At 52.1% G+C, this 19,264-nt stretch overlaps 1 protein-coding gene across 1 annotated transcript in view; it reads left to right on the top strand.

The window, feature by feature from the left end:
• KCNK12 (potassium two pore domain channel subfamily K member 12) overlaps positions 1 to 6,853 on the top strand; it is a 49,502-nt gene extending 42,649 nt beyond the window's left edge. The window contains exon 2 of the mRNA XM_047069851.1: positions 5,847 to 6,853. Within this exon, the coding sequence (XP_046925807.1) occupies positions 5,847 to 6,748 (902 nt within the window). The 3' untranslated portion in view covers positions 6,749 to 6,853. The remainder of the gene's footprint in view (positions 1 to 5,846) is intronic.
• Positions 6,854 to 19,264: the final 12,411 nt, after the last annotated feature.

The raw sequence follows: 19,264 nt of genomic DNA, 5'->3' as shown, positions 1-19,264 counted from the left end.
TATACTGGATTGGACTATATATTATATCTCCCCTTCTCTAAGTTGACACTGTAGAGCCAGCAGAAAATGTACCCCAGGTAAAGAGCGAAGACTCCCCAGCCTTCTGCCACAATGGAAAGGGCTTCAGAGTCAGCTCAGCCACTTACAAACGGAAACTCAGCCGGTACCTTCACCTCCCTTAGCTCATGTCCTTATTAAAGCTGATGATGCCTCCCTCCCAGGGCGGTTGGGGGATCGGATGAGAGGACAAGTGTCCAGTGTCCAGCACGGACACTGCCAGCCAGGGGTACCCGATACAGATCAGTACGGGCCTCTCCATCTCGATTCCAGCCTCTTTGAGCTGAACTCCAGAGGCCCCGTCACCAGAGCCCCAATTGCAAAGGCGGCACCAGACAGGCTGTGGGAACGAGCTTCACAGTTTTTGTCAAAGTGGCATAATAAAGCCCCCAAGTGTCTGCTCTTTGCAAACGGGGATGGCAGATCAATTGTGGCATAAACAAAACAGCAGGCTTGGTGTGAACCTGGGGACAGATTACGCCTCTGCAGGGTGTGATTGGGGGAAGGAGGGGACTCTCAGGGTGCCTGGGGTTGCCTTTTTCTGGCTGAGGCTTTAAGGCCCCTCTCCGGAGCCAGCCTGGCTCCCCACAGATTGCCAGAGCTTGAGGGACTGCTACTCCACTCTAGGAAGCAGCACCAGGTACATACCCCACAGCCCTGACCCCAAGGCCTCAGTGCCCCCAGAGCTCTGAGCCTATCGGTGTCAATGGGGAAGGACAGTAAACTGCCACCTATCTCCTGGGCAGAGCAGACAGACAGTGTTGTGTGTAGAAAAGCAAAAGGAGGTGTCGTGGGCACAGAGCCAGACCTCAGGAATAGGGCTGGTGGGAGGGACACTTGCATTGGGTGCTCTCTGTGCTGGCAGAGAAACTCCTGACCTGCCTGTCCCCTTCCTTCTGGGCCGACGGTGCCACAGCCAGTCAAGCATTTGGCATCACTTTGGGCCTGTGGTCATGGCCATGACGAGACCCCAGAGCAAGTTCTGGCTCAGACTCTGTGGGGGCATCGGAGAAAAGCTGTGCCCTGGCCCAGGGGTGAGCCTGCAGAGCAGAGGAGTAGATGAGTGCTAACCTCTAAGAAGGCAGCCCAGATACTCTGAGGGCAGGGACCGCATCTGCCCGGTTTTCCAACATACCCCGAGCCTAGCACGAAGTCGGCCAAGCTGTGTTTCTGAAGGAGTGAACGGGTGGATGTCCGTCTTCCTGTGGCGTGTCTAGTACTGTGGCCTTATGGGGGCCCTAGGATAAGGCCATAACCCTCTGGGGAGGGAGAATGGTCAGTGGGAAACATGTCACATTCTCAGCCCCGTCATGAAGGGAAGAGACAAATCCTCAACAGGGAACCCAGACTCTGGAGGGGGGCCAGGAATCCAGACATGGGGGAGTTTGGAGGAATCTGAGGCTGCTCCTGGTGGCCTGGCCTTTGACTCAGGGGGGTAGGTCAGCTACGGGCAGTCCTGTGAGGACCCCAAGGGGCAGATGAGCCGCCAGCCAGACTGTTAGCCAAAAGTACAGGCCCCCCTGTATGGCATGCCTCCTGCTGTCCCTAACCAAGCCCTGGGACATCTGGTTCTAAAGCCTTGCTTGTCTTAGCTGTGCAAGCAGCTGTGCAAGCAGCACAGGAGGGGTGATGCATCCACCTCAGTGGGGACGTTAAAGGAGGAGCCGTGGCCCCTCTCCCCGGCAATGGTCCAGGGAAAGAGAGCCACAGGGGACAGAGGACTCTTAGGGACACGAGTCATGACTCAGGGTCAGCCAGCTTCCCCGGGGGAAAGTGCTCTCTTGGCTGCCAGCCTTGGAGGACTGAAATGAGCTGTTACAGTTGGAAAGGAGGCCCTGCAGTGCTCTCAGAAGGCAGTTTGGGGTTGGTGGAAAGAACATGAATGTTAGACAGCAACAGACCTGGGTTTCAGGCACAGCTTCCCCGCTCTGTGCTGTGAGGCCTTGACAACTATCTAACCCCTTGGTGAGTGGGGTGTCCCTCCCCCACAGCTGTGGCCAAGATGGAGCGAGGTGAGAAAGGACTGTGGGCTCGAGCTGGGGGCTTTGCTGCAGCAAGTGAATCCAGGTGGAACCAGTTTATCCAATGGCCTGACACAGAAGTGACCTTGTCTTCATCTGCTGTCTTAAGGAACTTCCCTTCGGATCCCTTCAGGTCTTGGGCAGATGCTAGAGTTTTCCAATCAGCCGTGTTTTTTTGTTTGTTTGTTTGTTTTAAGTACCATTAGTCTTAAAATTGAAACTCATTCTCAGATATCCAGTCCCATCTAAATCCAATATAAATCCAGTCTTCAAGTTCACTTCTAATCAAAGATCAGCTTCTCCCTCCAGCTCCATGTCTGGCCCTCAGCTCAGGGGCCTGTGGGGGGAGGGCAGTCTGTTGGCTCGGTCTGACATCATTGGTGCCACTATAATCCTTTCTTACCTATTGCCCACTGTTAGAACAGACATACCCTTTCATGGGGCCTATCTATGGGTCTTTGGAGACCACCCACAGGGCCCACTGTTCTGCACCATTCCCTCAGTAGGGGCACCCTCTCCATCCTACCTCCTGGGAGTGCCTCAAATGCTGTCCCAGCACCCCATCTCCTAGCCTCTTATTGCTAGAGGACCCTCCACCCAGCAGCAACCCTCTTGGGCAGAATGTCTTCAGACCTGGCTGCCTTCTGCACATCCACTTGACCCTGTCACTCTCACACAGCCTTGATGCAACAAGCATCTGAAGTGCAAACTGCTCCCCTCTTCCCACCTCTGTCTGTGTGGCCTGCTCCAGTCAGCCTCTCACCCAGAGAACTCTCCAGCACAGCTTCAGACTCTAGGAGATACCTCTGACTCTCCCAGAACTCTCACTATACTCCATCCAGGGGCCCTGGATGGGCCTGCCTAGTTCTGCAGGTCAGCTAGCCTCTGGGAAGCGAGCTGCCAGCTCCCCTCTAGCTGCAGGCGAGGTGCTCTTGACCGCACCCCCATCACTTGGCCTGGGGGTAGGTGGAGGATGCCACAGCACCTCCTACTATGACAACCACTCTGCTACTTCATGACCATCTCCCGTTATCCCAGCCTTTCCATGTAGCCCAGGGCTGGGGGGTGCTAGTCACCAGACCCATTTTGATCTAGTAATTCTGCATAAATGCATCTAGAACTTCTCTTTCCAGTAGGGGATAATGTGCCACGTGTCACTCTTAGCTTTGAGATTTCAGCTAAAAATCCTAAAGATTAGGAAAATCCCATTCAGTATTCTCTTAGGCAAATTAATTTTCCAGGCTCAGGACTTTCCATTTCTTCAGAAATCTAGCAAAGTGATCCCCTATTAGAGGTGCTGTTTTTCCTCAATGTGTAGAAGCAGTGTCGGGTAGAATGGTCTAAGACCAGGCTAGAAGCCAGGACATGTGTAAGGTATGTGTTCCCAACAAGCTATAGATCATGTCACTTCTGCCCCTGCTCCCTCACTTATACAGCGAGAGATCAAAATTAAGGTCCCTTACAGTTAACAATCTAGCAGGTTTAAAATTTTTTTTTAATGTTTATTTATTTTTGAGAGAGAGAGAGCCAGAGACAGAGCACGAGCGGGAGAGGGGCAGAGGGAGATGGAGACACAGAATCTGAAGCAGGCTTCAGGCTCTGAGCTGTCAGCACAGAGCCCGATGTGGGGCTCGAACTCAAGCTGTGAGATCATGACCTGAGCCAAAGTCGGAAACTCAACTGACAGAGCCACCCAGGTGCCCCATAGCAGTTTTTTAAAAAGTTTTTCTTATCATAAGAGTACCAACAAAAGTCACAAGGCACATGGTTAGACAATTATACAACACCCATGTAACCACTACCCAGATTAACATTTCTGGCACCCCAGAGGCCCTGTGTCCCCTCCCGTTTATTACCCCCTGCCATCCCCAGAGGAAACCCCAATTGTGACTTTTATTGAAATCACTTCCTTGATTTTCCTTATAATTTTACCAACCAAGAATGCGTCCGTAAAAAAATTACTATAGTTTGGTTTTGCCTGGTTTTGAATTTGAATTTTTTATAAATGGAATAATACAGAATGCATTCTGTGTTCAGCTTCTTTTTTGTGAGATTCATTCATATTATTGCAAGTAGCTGTGGTTCATGCTTTCTCATTGCTGTAGAGTATTTCCTTGTAAGAACAGACTGACTTAGTTGTGGGCAATTGGGTTATCGATCCAGGACTTTATATAAATGTGCACATGCAAACAAGTGTGCACACACACACACACACACACACACAAATACAAATACTCTCACTCCACATATAACCATATAGATTCAAAGCTGATTTCTTTATGAATTCAAGAACTTGGATTTGGCTTTGAAGTGTGGAAAAATCCGTTAAATTGCTTACACTGCTAATATGTTGTTGTTGTTGTTTTCACTCTCTTGTGGCCCAAATCTGAATCTAAGGATATAATCCATCTTCCTCAACATGGGTATTGTCATAGCTTTTTCTCCTAAATTAAGTTATTAAGCATAAGATGAAGATCGTGGTCAGGCAATTGAGATTTCCTCCAGGGAATCTCAAGAATGATTAGCATAGAGGCTAAGGAATTACTGGAAAAAAATCTTTTACCTCTGGCTTTTTTAAGGAAATAGTAAACCAAGTGAGACAGAAGTCTTCAGCACCCAGTTCCCAGGGCTGGCTTCACCCCACTAGCAGCACACAGGCAGCCCCTCTGACGTGGCACCTAAATTTAACAGGGATGCCCCTGAACTTTTGCTGCAGAGGTGGGAAAGGTGCCATGGTGCTGTTTGGACAGATGATCTATTTCCAGCTCAGACTCCGAGCAGCAGTGAATATTTGTGCAAAGAGATTAAACCCCCTTCCGAAACCAGAGTGGGTTATGGGTCCCACAGAGAGCCCACAGCCCACAGCCAGCTGAGCACGCAGGTGGGAGGGGAGAGCTGCCCGGGATGGCAAGGGCAGAGCACACTGGTGGGAAGCCAAGCCTTCGGCAGAAATCAAACGATAAAGAATCTCCCTTAAAGCCTGTGCTTTGAACAAGTGGACACGTTAAGGCTTAATTATGAACTAAAAGCAATAAATAGCTGCCCAGGCACAGAACAGGCCTCTCAGGACAAAAGTGACCCCAGACACATGGCAGCATAGGACCCCGCTGGGCCACCACCTTTCCCTTGGCCACAAGTCTGAGCAAGGGTGATGGTGGTCCTTGGATGAGAAAGACACCCAATGACACCCCATGGTAGAGCCAGCTCACTCCCTGAATGTTGTGGACTCATTCTCAAGCTTTTTGTCAGTTTCATAAACCCCCTTTTCAGAGACCATCACACATAGCCACCTGGACTGAACACACTGTACCTGGTCCCTAGTAATCCCAGATCAAATGAAGCCTTTATGGAATTGTGTCCTAAGGAGGCCCACGTGTGCCATTGGTTACATTAAAAAAAAAAAAAAATTGAGGGGTGGGAGAGCAGGTGACATCTCTTTGTAGGCTTTGTAGGTATCTCAATGGTTTGCACCCATACAGTGGTTTCATTTCATGAGTCTTTATGGGTCCTTCCTAGTAACCATCCTGCCCACCCATCTTGATCCACAGACCCCAAAACGAGGAGCCACATCTCTGCCATCAGTTTAGGCGTTGCCCCAATCAGGAACCACACCGCCAAGGGCGAGAAATGTCTAAGTACTGTTTCCCCTCCCCCGAGTGATGCCACTCGGTAGGAGCCGCGTCAACACCTATGTACGCCCGGCTCCCCCGCCCAGTGGGCACCACCTGCCCAGCCAGGACCTCGCTGACCCTTGCCCTGTCTCCACAGGTTTTGGCATGACCACCCCCGCGACGGTAGGCGGGAAGGCCTTCCTCATCGCCTACGGGCTGTTCGGCTGCGCCGGAACCATCCTGTTCTTCAACCTCTTCCTGGAGCGCATCATCTCTCTGCTGGCCTTCATCATGCGCGCCTGCAGGGAGCGCCAGTTGCGCCGCAGCGGCCTGCTGCCCGCCACCTTCCGCCGCGGCTCGGCGCTCTCGGAGGCCGACTGCCTGGCGGGCTGGAAGCCCTCGGTGTACCACGTGCTGCTGATCCTGGGCCTGTTCGCCGTGCTGCTGTCGTGCTGCGCCTCGGCCATGTACACCAGCGTGGAGGGCTGGGACTACGTGGACTCGCTCTACTTCTGCTTCGTCACCTTCAGCACCATCGGCTTCGGGGACTTGGTGAGCAGCCAGCACGCCGCCTACCGGAACCAGGGGCTCTACCGCCTGGGCAACTTCCTCTTCATCCTGCTCGGCGTGTGCTGCATCTACTCGCTCTTCAACGTCATCTCCATCCTCATCAAGCAGGTGCTCAACTGGATGCTGCGCAAGCTGAGCTGCCGCTGCTGCGCGCGCTGCTGCCCGGCGCCCGGCGCGCCCCTGGCCCGGCGCAACGCCATCACCCCGGGCTCCCGGCTGCGCCGCCGCCTGGCCGCGCTCGGCGCCGACCCCGCGGCCCGCGACAGCGACGCCGAGGGCCGCCGCCTGTCGGGCGAGCTCATCTCCATGCGCGACCTCACGGCCTCCAACAAGGTGTCGCTGGCGCTGCTGCAGAAGCAGCTGTCCGAGACGGCCAACGGCTACCCGCGCAGCGTGTGCGTCAACACGCGCCAGAACGGCTTCTCGGGCGGCGTAGGCGCGCTGGGCATCATGAACAACCGGCTGGCCGAGACCAGCGCCTCCAGGTAGACCGCCCGGCCGCGCCACGGACCCTCGGCGGGCTGGCGTGCCGCCGGCCGTGGTTTGCTTTCCTTCTCTCAGACGCTGGCGCTTTCTTAATCTTTATCCAATAAAATCAAACCAAAAAAAAAAAATTTTTTTTTTAAAGAAATACTATTTGGCCAGGCCTGATGTTATCCAGGGCAGGTTTTGGGGGAGCCTGTTTTCCTCGTGGGTCCCCTCGTGAAGAACGGTGGCCCCCAGCAGATTCTCCTCCAGGGAGAGAGAAAGTGGCACCTCAGACCCCCACCAGGTGCGTACCGCAGCCAGGAGAGGGCCATCCCTGGGTTTTGCGGACTGGCACTGAACCCCATCCCCATGCACATAAGCAGCCGGCAACCCCAAAGCATATGGTGCAACTTCTCCTGGCTCTGAATTACCTCCGCAGCATTTAGAATCCTGGCCCAGCCTAGCAGCTTCCTTCTGGTCGTCAGAAGTGATGTAGTCACAGTTTTGACAGGTGGGGGTAGGGAGAGCCATATGTTGCCTACCGATGTATATAAATAGAACAGCCGCTACACACGGAGAATGGTGTAGTATTATGCAATGAGATGAAACATAGCACCAACTTGCGGACTGTGGCATTTCCCCGAGATTTAGAAATTGGGATGGTAAGGGGCTCAGCTGGCCTTTCTCAGCCTGGAGTTAGTGCACTTAGCACACAGGGCAGCTACTTCCAATGCCGAAAACCCAGAGTGGACGGCAGGGCAGGGAGCAGGGGAGCACTAGCGCTGTAGGAGCCCTGCTTTGCTTCAGCCAGCTGATCTTTGAGGCTCCAGGCACATCTCAGAACCCCCCAACCCTCCTTTCTCTCACCAGCGCTGTCCTTGGGAATGCTTTTCATTACTAACCAGGAATGTCTGAGTCTTCTCAGACGAGATCTTGCTTTGTTGGTGTGGATTTTGTTTCTTAACTCCCGTTGAGCAGTTCATTTTTCCCCTTTTAGAGAACCTGAGGGTGCAGAGTGCAGTCCCCAGAACCCCTTTCTCCTCCTGAGTCAGGGCTCTGCAGGACCGGGCTCTGCCTCACCAGAAAGCAGCCATCATGCAAATGTTAGAGAATCTGGCTCCAGAGCCCATAATGTTTGGGGGACAGATCCCATTCTAAACCCTGTTTGGCCCCCACTGACAATCAAGTGGATTTTTCTCCACGCACAGTCTGTATTGGAGGTGGAGGAAGGCAGGAGGTAGGGAGCTGATGGAATGGGTGGATGGAAGCGGTTTTAGAGTTAAAGTTTTGCTTGGGATGATCCTTAAGCTGAGGGACGCCCTCTTCTGCATAGAGGTCACTGAACTGAAGGAAGGTCAGATGCTGCCTTCATCGAAAGGCTGGGGGTCTTGGACTATAAATGAATAATGCTCTTTCAGCCCATTTTCCTCATTTGAAAAGAAGGTCCCAAGGACAAATGCAACAGAAACAATGTGACACACCAATATATACAGCTTCTGATAGGAAGTCTTACTTCTAAGACTCCTAAAGCACCAGGACACCTCACACTGTCTGCCTGAGAGGCATGGAAAGCCGTGAAATCTGCACCCCCTGGCCTCCAAGGAAGCATATGTGCCTGGAAAACACACACACACACACACACACACAGCATTAAGAGTCATGCTTGAATGTCAGCCTCCCCTTTCTCCTTCCCGTTCATGACAAGAAGGGAAAAATGCATTGGGATCTGAATGATTCTCTAGCTACTTCGGGTAGCTAATTTCTAACTCAGATTAGGATTGGGACTTAAACACAGCTCCTAATCTGAGGGTAAACCAGTGACACAGAGCAGCCAGGAGAGAGGACAGTCTTGCTAGATCCTGAAGGGTAGGCTTCCAGAGAGGATTCGCCATGACTGTCACTCAGGCCCGCTGGTGAGCACCCCACCCCTGCCCCACCTGAGCCGTGGCTTTAGTCCCACTGCAGTGACTGCACACTCAGAGGCACAAGTGCTCTAGGCCAAGGCCCTCTCACAGGATCTAGAAGTAAAGTGTCATGTTTATCCCTCCAAATGAAAGAAAGCTGAAAAGGCATCCAATTAGAGGTGTCACCCAGGCAACGAGCAATAACTTGGGGATCTGAAGCATACAGAGGGGGTGAGAGATCCCCATGATAGAGGCATCTAGATCATGAGGACTTAATAACAGGCAAAACAGAAGCCAACCCAGAGGAAGTGAGCCCCAGCAACGGCACAGGAAGCTTAAGACCTAGCTATCGAGGTTCTTTGAGCTAGACAGGCCAAAGACGTGTCCAAGCCATCCCCCTGACCAGTGTTCAGGACTGCACAGAACCATGTCTCTGCAGGAGGAGCAGGACCTGCCTACAGAGAAGAAGAACTCAAGACCTTCCTTGGCAGTCTTCTCTGTCAGGAGTGCTTCCTAAAGTCTATCCTAAATTGCTCATGCTGCAGCCTTAGCTGTTTTCACTTCTTCTCCTATGTTCTGCCTTTGGAAGGAGACCATTGTAAGCAGCTTGAGCAAGCTGCTGAAGGAGCCTTAAGCATGGCTTATGGGGGCCGGGAAGAGAGCCTCCCCTCTCACCAACCTCCCAGAGAAACACCAGCCTCCAGCATACTAAGGTAGCTCAGGATCCAGGGGCATGCTCATATTTTTGCCCATGTTCCCCTAGTCCCCCACCCAAATTCAGTATGTCATTGTCCTTCACTTCAGGCCAGAGGGCTCAGTGCTCCAAATGCCAGGGGCTGCTTCTCTGGAAAAGCTGGGCTCCCAAAATTAGGGGGATTGATGGAGCCTAGACCCATACCTACAGACTTATGTGGCATCCTGCTTGAGGGTGAGCCCTGAGAACCAGGACCGGGGTCCTACCATCATTTCAGGAATAGTGACACTGATAGGGACCCCTTTCTTTGGTGCAGGTTCTTCTGAACCTCAGGCCCCATAAGAAAGGGCTCCCCATTCGCTTAGATACTGTGGCCCATCCCACCATGCAGGACTCTCCAGTTTGACCCAAAGTTGGTAGCTCACCGCAGTCTGCCGCTGTCCCTGCTCCTCAGGTTGCTGCCTCACCTTAGGCCCCTACTCACCCCTCCCAGGCTGGGGCTATGGGGCCCTAAGCAGCCCTTGACACCCGCTGTGGCCACACAGAGGCCAGGATCTTAGCGAGCAGCTGGGACTTCTCAGAGATGAGCAGGCAAATAAAGAAGCCACCCTTGCTGTCCTTGCTTGCTAATAAGGCCAGGTGGTCAGGCTCTTCTGTCCTTTGATTGAAGCCAGAGCCTCTGGGCCTGGAGAAGGAGTCAGAAGGCTCAGGTAGTGTCATGCCCTCAGTTTGCGGAAAATGCCAGTCAGTCCTGGGCATTTGTCCAGGAGCTTCACACATCACAGCATCATGTGCACCTACATGCACTCACACACCAGCCTTACAAAGAGCTACTAGCCCCTTCCCCCAAGGAAAAATCCCAGTCTAGATCACGTTGAGAAGAAAGATTCCCCATTTTTAACTCCCTGGAGATCTACTAGGGCCTGGAAAATTCCTCTCCTCCTTGGGGGAGTTTCACGTACACTTTGCATGAATTTGAATCTGTGTTTTACATAGAAGCCAGCGTCCAAACCCAAGCCAAACCCTGGAAAATAGCTGCTAAATTTACAGCAGGGCTCCTCCATCCCTGTGGCCTCCTAGCAAATGCCCTCTTCCTGTGTGCTTTGGGGGTCAGGGTGGCTGAGCCCTCACAGCCGAAGGAGAAGCTTCTGGGGAGCTGAGGCATATGGAAGTCCACAGAGGTGGAGACCGCAGGAGCTGTGGGCCAGGTGGTTCCGTCTTACTGTAATTTCTTACATTCTTAACAAAAAGCACAATTCCACACACACACTGTCTGGAAAGCACATCCAGACAGACTGCTTAGGGCCTTTCTGAGTCCAGAAGAGGCGCTGGGGCTTCTCTGTCGCAGGGGTTGTTGTACAGCGAGCTCATCGCGGTGCCGGTGCCACTGAAGGCTGCACACTCTGTGGGGGTTAGGCGGGGAGAGGGGAGGCGGGGGAAGGGCTGCTGGAACCATTCCCGACCCAGGGCAGGCTCCTCAGCATGCACTCTTGCCCCTGGGGCAGGCCTGGCACTTTCAGGCACCTCGTTAAGCGCTGAGAAGCGATGAGATTTCTGTACTACCCTGGCCCAAGACCCTCTTCCCCTCTCTTTCAGCCTCTTCCTCCTCTCTCCCCTCCCTAGGGAAGCTCCACCTTGCTTTACAAATCATTTTCTATGCTACTGTGTTCTCTCAGGAGGGGGTTAGAGCATGCGGGGTGAGCCTGCAGGGTTTCTTAAACAATACATTTATTTTTCTGAGCAGTAACTCCAAGACAGGAGTTGAAGGGTGTTTAAATTACCGATGAATAAAATGCAGCCTGCCACCTCTTTGAGCTGTTTGCGGTCTGTCTGTCAGAGTCTCCTGCCTCCCCACCTCCCTCATCACACCTCTTCTCAGGGGGCCCCAGGAGACCTGTTTCTTGGATCCAGGCCCTAGCAGCAGCTCCCTGGGGAAGTTACTCAGCAAAACAACAGTGACATCCATCTGGAGGGTGGGGGACACCAAAGGATCTCGCAGGCAACTGGGCTGAATTGGGCCAGTGTCCAAGGGCCAGGTATGGAAGGAAGACAGGCACAGAAAACATTGGCCTCATTGTGGCAGGGGCTTTCAACCCTTGTGGTGCGCCAGATTCTCCAAAGGACACTTGAGAAGATACTGATGCCCAGGACCCACCCCACCTCTGCCCCCCACCCTCATCCCCTCACTCCCAAGATTTGTTCAGGAACGCTGAACAGCAGCTTCCAGTTTTGGAAGCTGCCAGGTGCTCCTAATGGACATCCAGGGCCTTGAACCCACACTCTAAACACAGAGCACTCTCGTCACGGTGTGGAAAGTGCACTCACTTGGAAGCTAGGAAGTCTGAATTCTCGTTCTGCCTCAGGCAGTCACTGTGCTGGCTCAGATCCTCAGTCTCCCCATCTCTAAAATGGTTAGATAATGATATTGTGCCCCCACACACACACCTCTCAGGAGTCTTCTAAAAACTCAATGAGAGGTTGAGAACTCTGAAAAGTATAAGCTCACCATAAACACAAGGTGTCACCCTGAGAGGGACCAGGCAGTCCCCACTGCTTCTGCAGTGCCAGCTGGGGAAGGAGGTTCCATCTAGATGATTGCTTCTGGCCTCTGCAAACCTTGCCTTTTTGGCACCACCTTAATCAGCATATTAGTGCAAAGTCCACAGCCTCATGGAGGTCATCTTTTTCCCTCAGGGTGCCTTCCCTAGAGATGAGAAGTAGTTGACAGGTCCCTCAAGGATGGGTCCCGTCCCCCTCAATCTATAAAATCACTCTCTCCCCCTACCCCAAAAGTTTCACAGACTGTAGTGTGACACAGTGTACTATTTTCTATTCTGTTTTGTTTTAATGCTGGTCAAAGCTATTACATTGATTTCCTGATGAATCACACTCAGCAGTTTGAAAAAACACTGGCCTACAGTGTTTCTGGAATGAAAGCTTCCTATCACCCTGCTTCCAGCTAAGACCCATTAGCTAACTGTGGTAGTGGAGGAGCCCAGCAAGCCTCCTTTCTCTCTGGACCCCATGCCCCAGCTGCATAATCTGCTCAGGCAGGTGATTTAGCTGCACAAAGGAGTCCTTGCCTTCCTTCCAAGTTGGAGGCCTATGATTCCTCTGACGTTTTAGACCCCCAGGCAGCCATGCCCAATGGACTGCCAACCCTCTCCCTTCTGTGGTAGGTTACCCTTCAGTTCGCCTAAGAAGAAAAGGAGCTTACATTTATCAAGCCAGGCCCTTGCATATTTATCTCACTATCCCCTACCTCCCCTAGGAATTTGGTATTTTCCCCCATTTTGTCCTGGGTCAGAGAGTTAAGTAACTTGTCTAGTTTAGGGCCAGCCCCCTGCCTCATCATATTAGGGGCTGGAGAGACAAGGGTGAAAAGGATAGCACAGCCCTCACCATCCGGGAGACCAGGCCCCGCAGTATGGCAGGATGGGAGCCACACATCCACGGGGCAGTCCGGGCTGTGGGAGTGCCCAGGGGGAAGCAGCCAGCTCTTCATCCAGGTGGAGAAGGCCCTCAGAGGCAGGGTGTCCAAGGTGAGCATGCTGATGAGGGACAGAAGTGAGCCAGGCAGGGGGAGTGGCAAGTGAGGGACCAGGGAGGGGAAGTGGGTGGGGACCAGGGAGGGGAAGTGATCTCTTGGCTGGAAGAACTGGAGTGTGGGCAAAGCAAATTACTCCCTGGCCCCTTCCTACTCCATTTTCAAGGAAACGGTCAGTGGAATCACTTAACCAGAGGCGATGAGCGCTTCCTTCTGCCCTGTTGCTGCCTCTCTGGCTGCCTGCCAGCAGACCTCTTGCTCTCACTGAGGCTCCTCTTCCACATCAGCAAAGTGAGGGCTGGCCCTTGGGCTCTGTCACTGCAGCTCAGGAGAGGAGGGGAGGGGGGAGAAATGCAAGTGTCCATGAGGATTCCTTTAAGAACCATACTTAGCAAACATCTGCCAAGTGGCTAACCCAACATGGACAATTTATGCCAGCTCTTTCTCCATGGGCTGTGCTAAGCAGGACTGGCCATCTGGATGCAGGATGGAAGGAAATGTGCCCACTGAAGGCTGGCCAGCTTCCTGCCGGAAGCTGCAGCTTCCACACACATTCCCAACCCTGTGAGAACCTCTGTGAGCTTCAGGTCACCGTTTCCATGTGTCTCTGCTTCCTCCAGGACAAATATAGGACCATTCTCTAGAGTTTTGCTGTTCAAGGCAGTGCCCACTAGCCACACACAGCTATTTAAATTTAAATGAATTTAAAATTACATTTTAATTAAATTACAAATTCAGCTCTTCAGTTGCAGGAGCCACATTTCAAGTGTTCAATACTCACATGTGGCTAACAGCTACCACATTGGACGGCACAGCTAAAAACTATTTCTGTCACTGCAGCAAGGGCTATTACAAAGGATGGCTCTAGGTAGCTCTGGGTCAGAGAGCTTGAACTCCAGGGCCACCCTGGGATGGGGGCTGGTATTTATCAAAATCTCAGTGGTCAATTAGGAGCACCTGAGTAGCTCAGTAGGTTGAGCGTCTGACTTTGGCTCAGGTCATGATCTCATGGTTCATGAGTTCGAGCCCTGCGCCAGGCTCTGGGCTGACAGCTCAGAGCCTGGAGCCCGCTTCAGATTCTGTGTCTCCCTCTGTCTGCCCCTCCAGTGCTTGCACTTGGTCTCTCGCATTGTCTCAAAAATGAATAAACATTAAAAAAAATTTTTTTTTAATCTCGGCGGCCAATTAACACCCAAGTTTATAGACCTTTTCTACCTATACTCCATCGTCTCTGTTTCTCCAGATCCAGAATGTTCTTAAAGTCCTTCTGCTCATAATCAGGTCACAATCCTGCTGAGTTTCACTCAGTAAGCACATACCCACAGTTTGAGTGCTGCCTGAAGGTGAGGGTTTAGGGGTGTTGAGAAGGCCCATCAAAGTAGATTTTGGAGCCTTTCCTTTTGTCTGCCCAGGATGCTCTCCTGTCCCTTTCTTCTGGGACCGATATCCCTGTCCTTCCTTTTGAAAAACCTGCCCCACCTCCCTGTGGTCTAGCGGACTTGTCAATCATAGGGTGCCTCCTGTGTTAATTAGGAATGTGTTTGGCTGCAATTAACAGAAAATCCAACAGAGAGGAACAAAGAGACAGAAATAGGGTTTTATTTGATGTTTGCCAGAGGTCTGGGAGCAGGTGCCATAGTAAGGCAGTAAGGCCAGCTCGCCTTCTCTCCCGCTCACCATCTTCAGCATGTTGGCTTTAGTCCTCATGCTGATCACCTCAGGTGCCGGAGGCAGCCACACCTCCAAGTTTCATGTCTATGTTACCACCAGCAGGCAGTAGGAAGGGCGACTTCCTGGTAAGTGGCTTGCCCAGGCCTTCCTGGGGAGTTTCTGCTGGCATCTCATTGACCAGAAGAGTGTCACATGTTCACCATCACCTACAAGGGAGGCCAGGAGCCAGAACAATCCTCTTTATAGGAGCATGGCAAGGGTGAGAGCCTTTGGATGGTAAGGAGTGAGACCACCTACATACTGGACCTGGCATCCTCCCTCTAGGCTGGATCACCCATGGTTCCACATCCTCACTGGTATAAGGGAGGGCACGCGCCGCAGGCCAGGGGAGGACCCCATTGGCTTTACAAGGATCGGGTGTGATGGAGTGGCCCTTTCTTCTTTTAAATTACAAGCTAGGCCTGGTGCACCAGTCAAGGCAAAGTTAATGCAGTAGAATGCAGTCCACCTGGTTTAAGCATAACACATTTATTATAGGTGGTAAACTCTGACCTGGCCACCTAGGTCACTGACACTGACTCAGTGATGCTGCAGGGCACTGCTGCCATAGCCCCCAGGCAGGGTCTTATGTGCTTGGGAGAGACACTTGGGCACCATAATCCTAAGACGGGCACCACAAGCAGCCAGGAGGCCCCGTCCAACCCTCCGTGCTTACACAACTGACAGACCCAGTCAGCATCACTAGGAGACTTTGCTTTCCTGCTGTGGGACACAGAGAGAATTTGCAATCTTTTAAAAAAAGACCTACTCCATTGCCCCTCCCCAAACTTCATCTGAACAGCCCTTCCAGACCCTTTCCTCGATCAGGTTTTCTGCTTGGCTGTAAAACTTATTCATTCTATTTTTAGTCTCCGATGGGCTTTACTTTGTATTTACCCTGGGCTGGCAAACAGCCTGTACATCACTGGGAAAGCCAAAAAGGCTCTCAAGACAGACACACCCAGAGAGCCAGGGCACTAAGGGAGTTGCTACCTCTCCTATGATTGGGGAAGCAGCTGTTTTCATAAAGGCCACCATGATGAAGAAGCCACTCCAGAAAAATCAGACAGACCCCCTTGCCAGCAGCAAACAGCAGAGGCCCAGGCTCTACCTCCAATCTGCCTTTCAAATCTTGTCCAAATGCATCTAACATGCAGAATCCACATCTCATCCGATTGGTAGCTGCAAGAGAGTCTGGGGAATATAGCTTTCAGCTTTCTAGGCTCTGCAGTATAGGACAGCCCCCTAGAAGGAGGGTGGAATAGGTGCTGAGTGCCAGTCTACTGCATCCTGCCTGCAGGGGCGGTCAGGAGGTAATTGTCTTCCCTCTCTGCAGGAAGAGAGGGGAAAATCACTATGCAAAGGGAAGAAGAGGCAGCCCAACTGCGCTCCCCAACGCTGGTGCCTACAGTTCTTCCTCCAAATCTGGGAGCCTTCTCAGCTTTCTTCCCATGAGGGTGAGCCAATAATTTTCCCCTTCGTCTACGGGCTGCATTAGGTTATCCTGCAACTGAAAAAATGTGAGCTAACATTGTCCCTACACCTAAGCTAACTCCTTCCTTGCTCTTGGACAACTGGAATGCCATTTGTAGCAATAGCAACTTTCATGGGAAAGTTCAGTCTTGGAATGCAGACATCTCCGGGACAGGGAGTACAATGACATATTCACACTAAAGTGTAAATGACCAGTAGCAGAGCCTCTTCCAAGACCAGGTTCTGATGGAGCAGGAGAGGAAAGCCTTGGCTCCTGGCAGATGGAGAAGGGAATCCTACAAATCAGATAAAGGTCACAGTAAAGGCCATTTGAGAACATCATGGAGCCACCTTGCTGACTTTGGGCTTCAGAGGACTGAAGCTGAATGTATGCCCCAACTAACACTCCTTCCCTTAGAAAACAAAGTTCTGGAAGTACCTGGGTGGCTAAGTCGGTTAAGCATCTCTCTTTTTTTTAATGTTTATTTATTTTTGAGAGAGAGACAGAGTGTGAGCGTGGGGGGGTGGGCAGAGAGAGAGGGAGACACAGAATCTAGGGCAGGCTGATAGCTCAGAGCCTGACGCAAGACTCAAACTCACAAACAGTGGTGAGATCATGACCTGAGCCAATGTCGGATGCTTAACCGACTGAGCCACCCAGGTGTCCCCGAGCATCCGACTCTTGATTTTGGCTCAGGTCATGATCTTATGGTTGTGAGTTTGAGCTCCGCATTGTTGTGCTGATAGCACGAAGCCTGCCTGGGTTTCTCTCTCTTCTTCTCCTTCTGCCCCTCCTCTGCATGCTCTGTCGAGAGAGAGAGAGAGAGAGAGAGAGAGAGAGAGAGGCAAATTTCCAGCCATTCCTCGTTACATTTCTAACAATGCTATCTCCAGTGTTGACTTAATGTTTCTGTGACAGGGTCTCTGCCAGCCCAGCTTCTAATACTATTAACCAAATGCTCCAAGTGCAAGAGTCTCTCAGTCAGTCTCCCTCTTCCATGTTCCACCTTCTCTAGATTCTCTCCAGAGCCTCCAGAGCCTGGGGTAAGAGGGCTGTAGGGAGATTTCTACTGGCTAGAGAGCACCTCTGTTCCAGAAATTGGGAACATTTGCCCCTCCACAGCCCACTTCTCACCTCATCTCACCCTCCCCAGTAAGAGATTTCTCTTGCCATTGGTTAAAAGTCAAAATAATAAAACGGGGAGGATTTTATTATTATGGCAATTTTATTCATCCTAAACAAGCTAACAGGAATAATGCAAAAGCACTGGAGGCGGAATCAAGCATTCTGGCCCGGAGACATCTTAGGGAGCAGCTTTTTCCTGGGTGTCACAGCCCTGCAACCCCTGCCCCTGACGGCATCAAAGCCCCACTGCTCCCACAGCCTCAGCACAGTGAGCACCCCATCCTCTCTGCACCACACCTGCGGGGCCTGTGTGCGGGCTCCAGGCTGGGCTCACATCAGGCTGTTCCACTGTCAGTGATACAAGAGCTTCACTCCTGCTGTGCAAACCAGATCCCAGTGCCCCCTTAAAAGGCAGTGGTGACATAAGCCACCTGGTCACAGAAGGAGCAAGCAGAGCATCACTGGCATCTCATTCCCCACTCCAGCTCACCCACTGCACACCCGGGAAGCCAGTGACACAAGGAAGGGGGAGCCACAAGAACCGCGCCCGAACTGCAGAGGCTGCACTGGCCACCCTTAGCCACGGTTTGGCTTGCCCTCCTGTGTTGCAGATCAGGAGGCTGGCTGGAGAAGGGAAGTGACTTCCCAGGCCTCCTGGTTGTATTCTAGGCTTCTCAGTCTAGAATAGAAGCAGAGCTGCCTCTGAGATGAGATTTCAGGACATCTCTCCCTCATTCACCACTTAAAGAAAAATAACACTGCCCACCAGCTTCTTAGAGCTGAGCATCAGTAAGACCACATGCTCTAGGGCCTTTGAAAGAAACATGGGGCTCAGGTCCCCTTTCGTTGGGGATCCTTGAGACCACCCTCAGGTTCAATGAAGGGTTCACAGTTGTGGCTTATTACAGAGAAAGGGTATAGATTCAAGTCAGCAAAGGAAAAAAGAGAGAGCAGAATCCTGGAGAAACCAACTGCAAGCACCCAGTGGTCCTCCCCAGTGGGATTACATGGAGGGCATGTATTCTCCCAGTAATGATGTGAGACATGTAAAGTCTTGCCAGCAAGGGAAGCTCCCCTGAGCTTTAATGTCTAGGGTTTTTTTTTTTTTTAATTTTTTTTTTTCAACGTTTTTATTTATTTTTTTTTGGGACAGAGAGAGACAGAGCATGAACGGGGGAGGGGCAGAGAGAGAGGGAGACACAGCATCGGAAACAGGCTCCAGGCTCTGAGCCATCAGCCCAGAGCCCGACGCGGGGCTCGAACTCACGGACCGCGAGATCGTGACCTGGCTGAAGTCGGACGCTTAACCGACTGCGCCACCCAGGCGCCCCAAATGTCTAGGGTTTTTATTGGGGGTGGGGGGTCAGCCCCACAGCCATGGAGCACCCGCATAACTGACCGTAGCTACTCACAATTCAGCCCCTCCAGAGATCAAACTGATACGACATTGGCCAGGGCCCCAGGTGAACAGACAGGTGTTGACCATGAATCATGTTGCAAGCGTATACTATCTGTCATAACACAAGGGCTCAGGTGTACAAGGACACTTCTATAAGGCAAGATCTTCCAGGGGCTCAGACGTTATTTCCCAGGAGCAGGTCAAGGGCCAGTTCTTCGGTATGTGTATGGTGCAAGCACCCCAGGCCTGCTGGTTGACCCTCTCCTGCACATGCCTGTGCTCAGGCCCAGTTCTTCACTGATAGGCAGCCTCTGCCTCTCTGGGTCATGCCAGCAGAGGCCAATGGCCAAAGTGGGCAAGGAGAACAGTGGAACATAGCTGCCCTTGGCTCCTTGCCTCCCCAGCAGAATCAGCCCAGACCCCAGCCCCAAAGACTCTTTCTCCTGAACAGGGACCTCAGGGGCTGATGCGTTCTCCTTGGTGGCCATTCAGTTGTCCCCCTGTGTCCGTCAGTGGTGACCTTCGCTACCCTGTGGAAGCCTATGTCTTGTCCCTTCTACCTGCTGATGCCCTGCAGTGAGTGGGGGGCCAACACATGTCTCACCCATGGCTACTGTTGACACCCCTCTACTGTATCACTTTCACACACATCTCATTTTCTACTCTTTTGGGGGTTGGGGGTTC

This window comes from Lynx rufus, unplaced genomic scaffold, assembly GCF_022079265.1.
Source record: "Lynx rufus isolate CCGP_SWC_20201006 ecotype Redwood Valley unplaced genomic scaffold, mLynRuf1.p SCAF_8, whole genome shotgun sequence".
Taxonomy (NCBI): domain Eukaryota; kingdom Metazoa; phylum Chordata; class Mammalia; order Carnivora; family Felidae; genus Lynx; species Lynx rufus.
The sequence above is the reverse complement of the archived record's forward strand: the minus strand, read 5'-3'. Positions and strand labels throughout refer to the sequence as shown.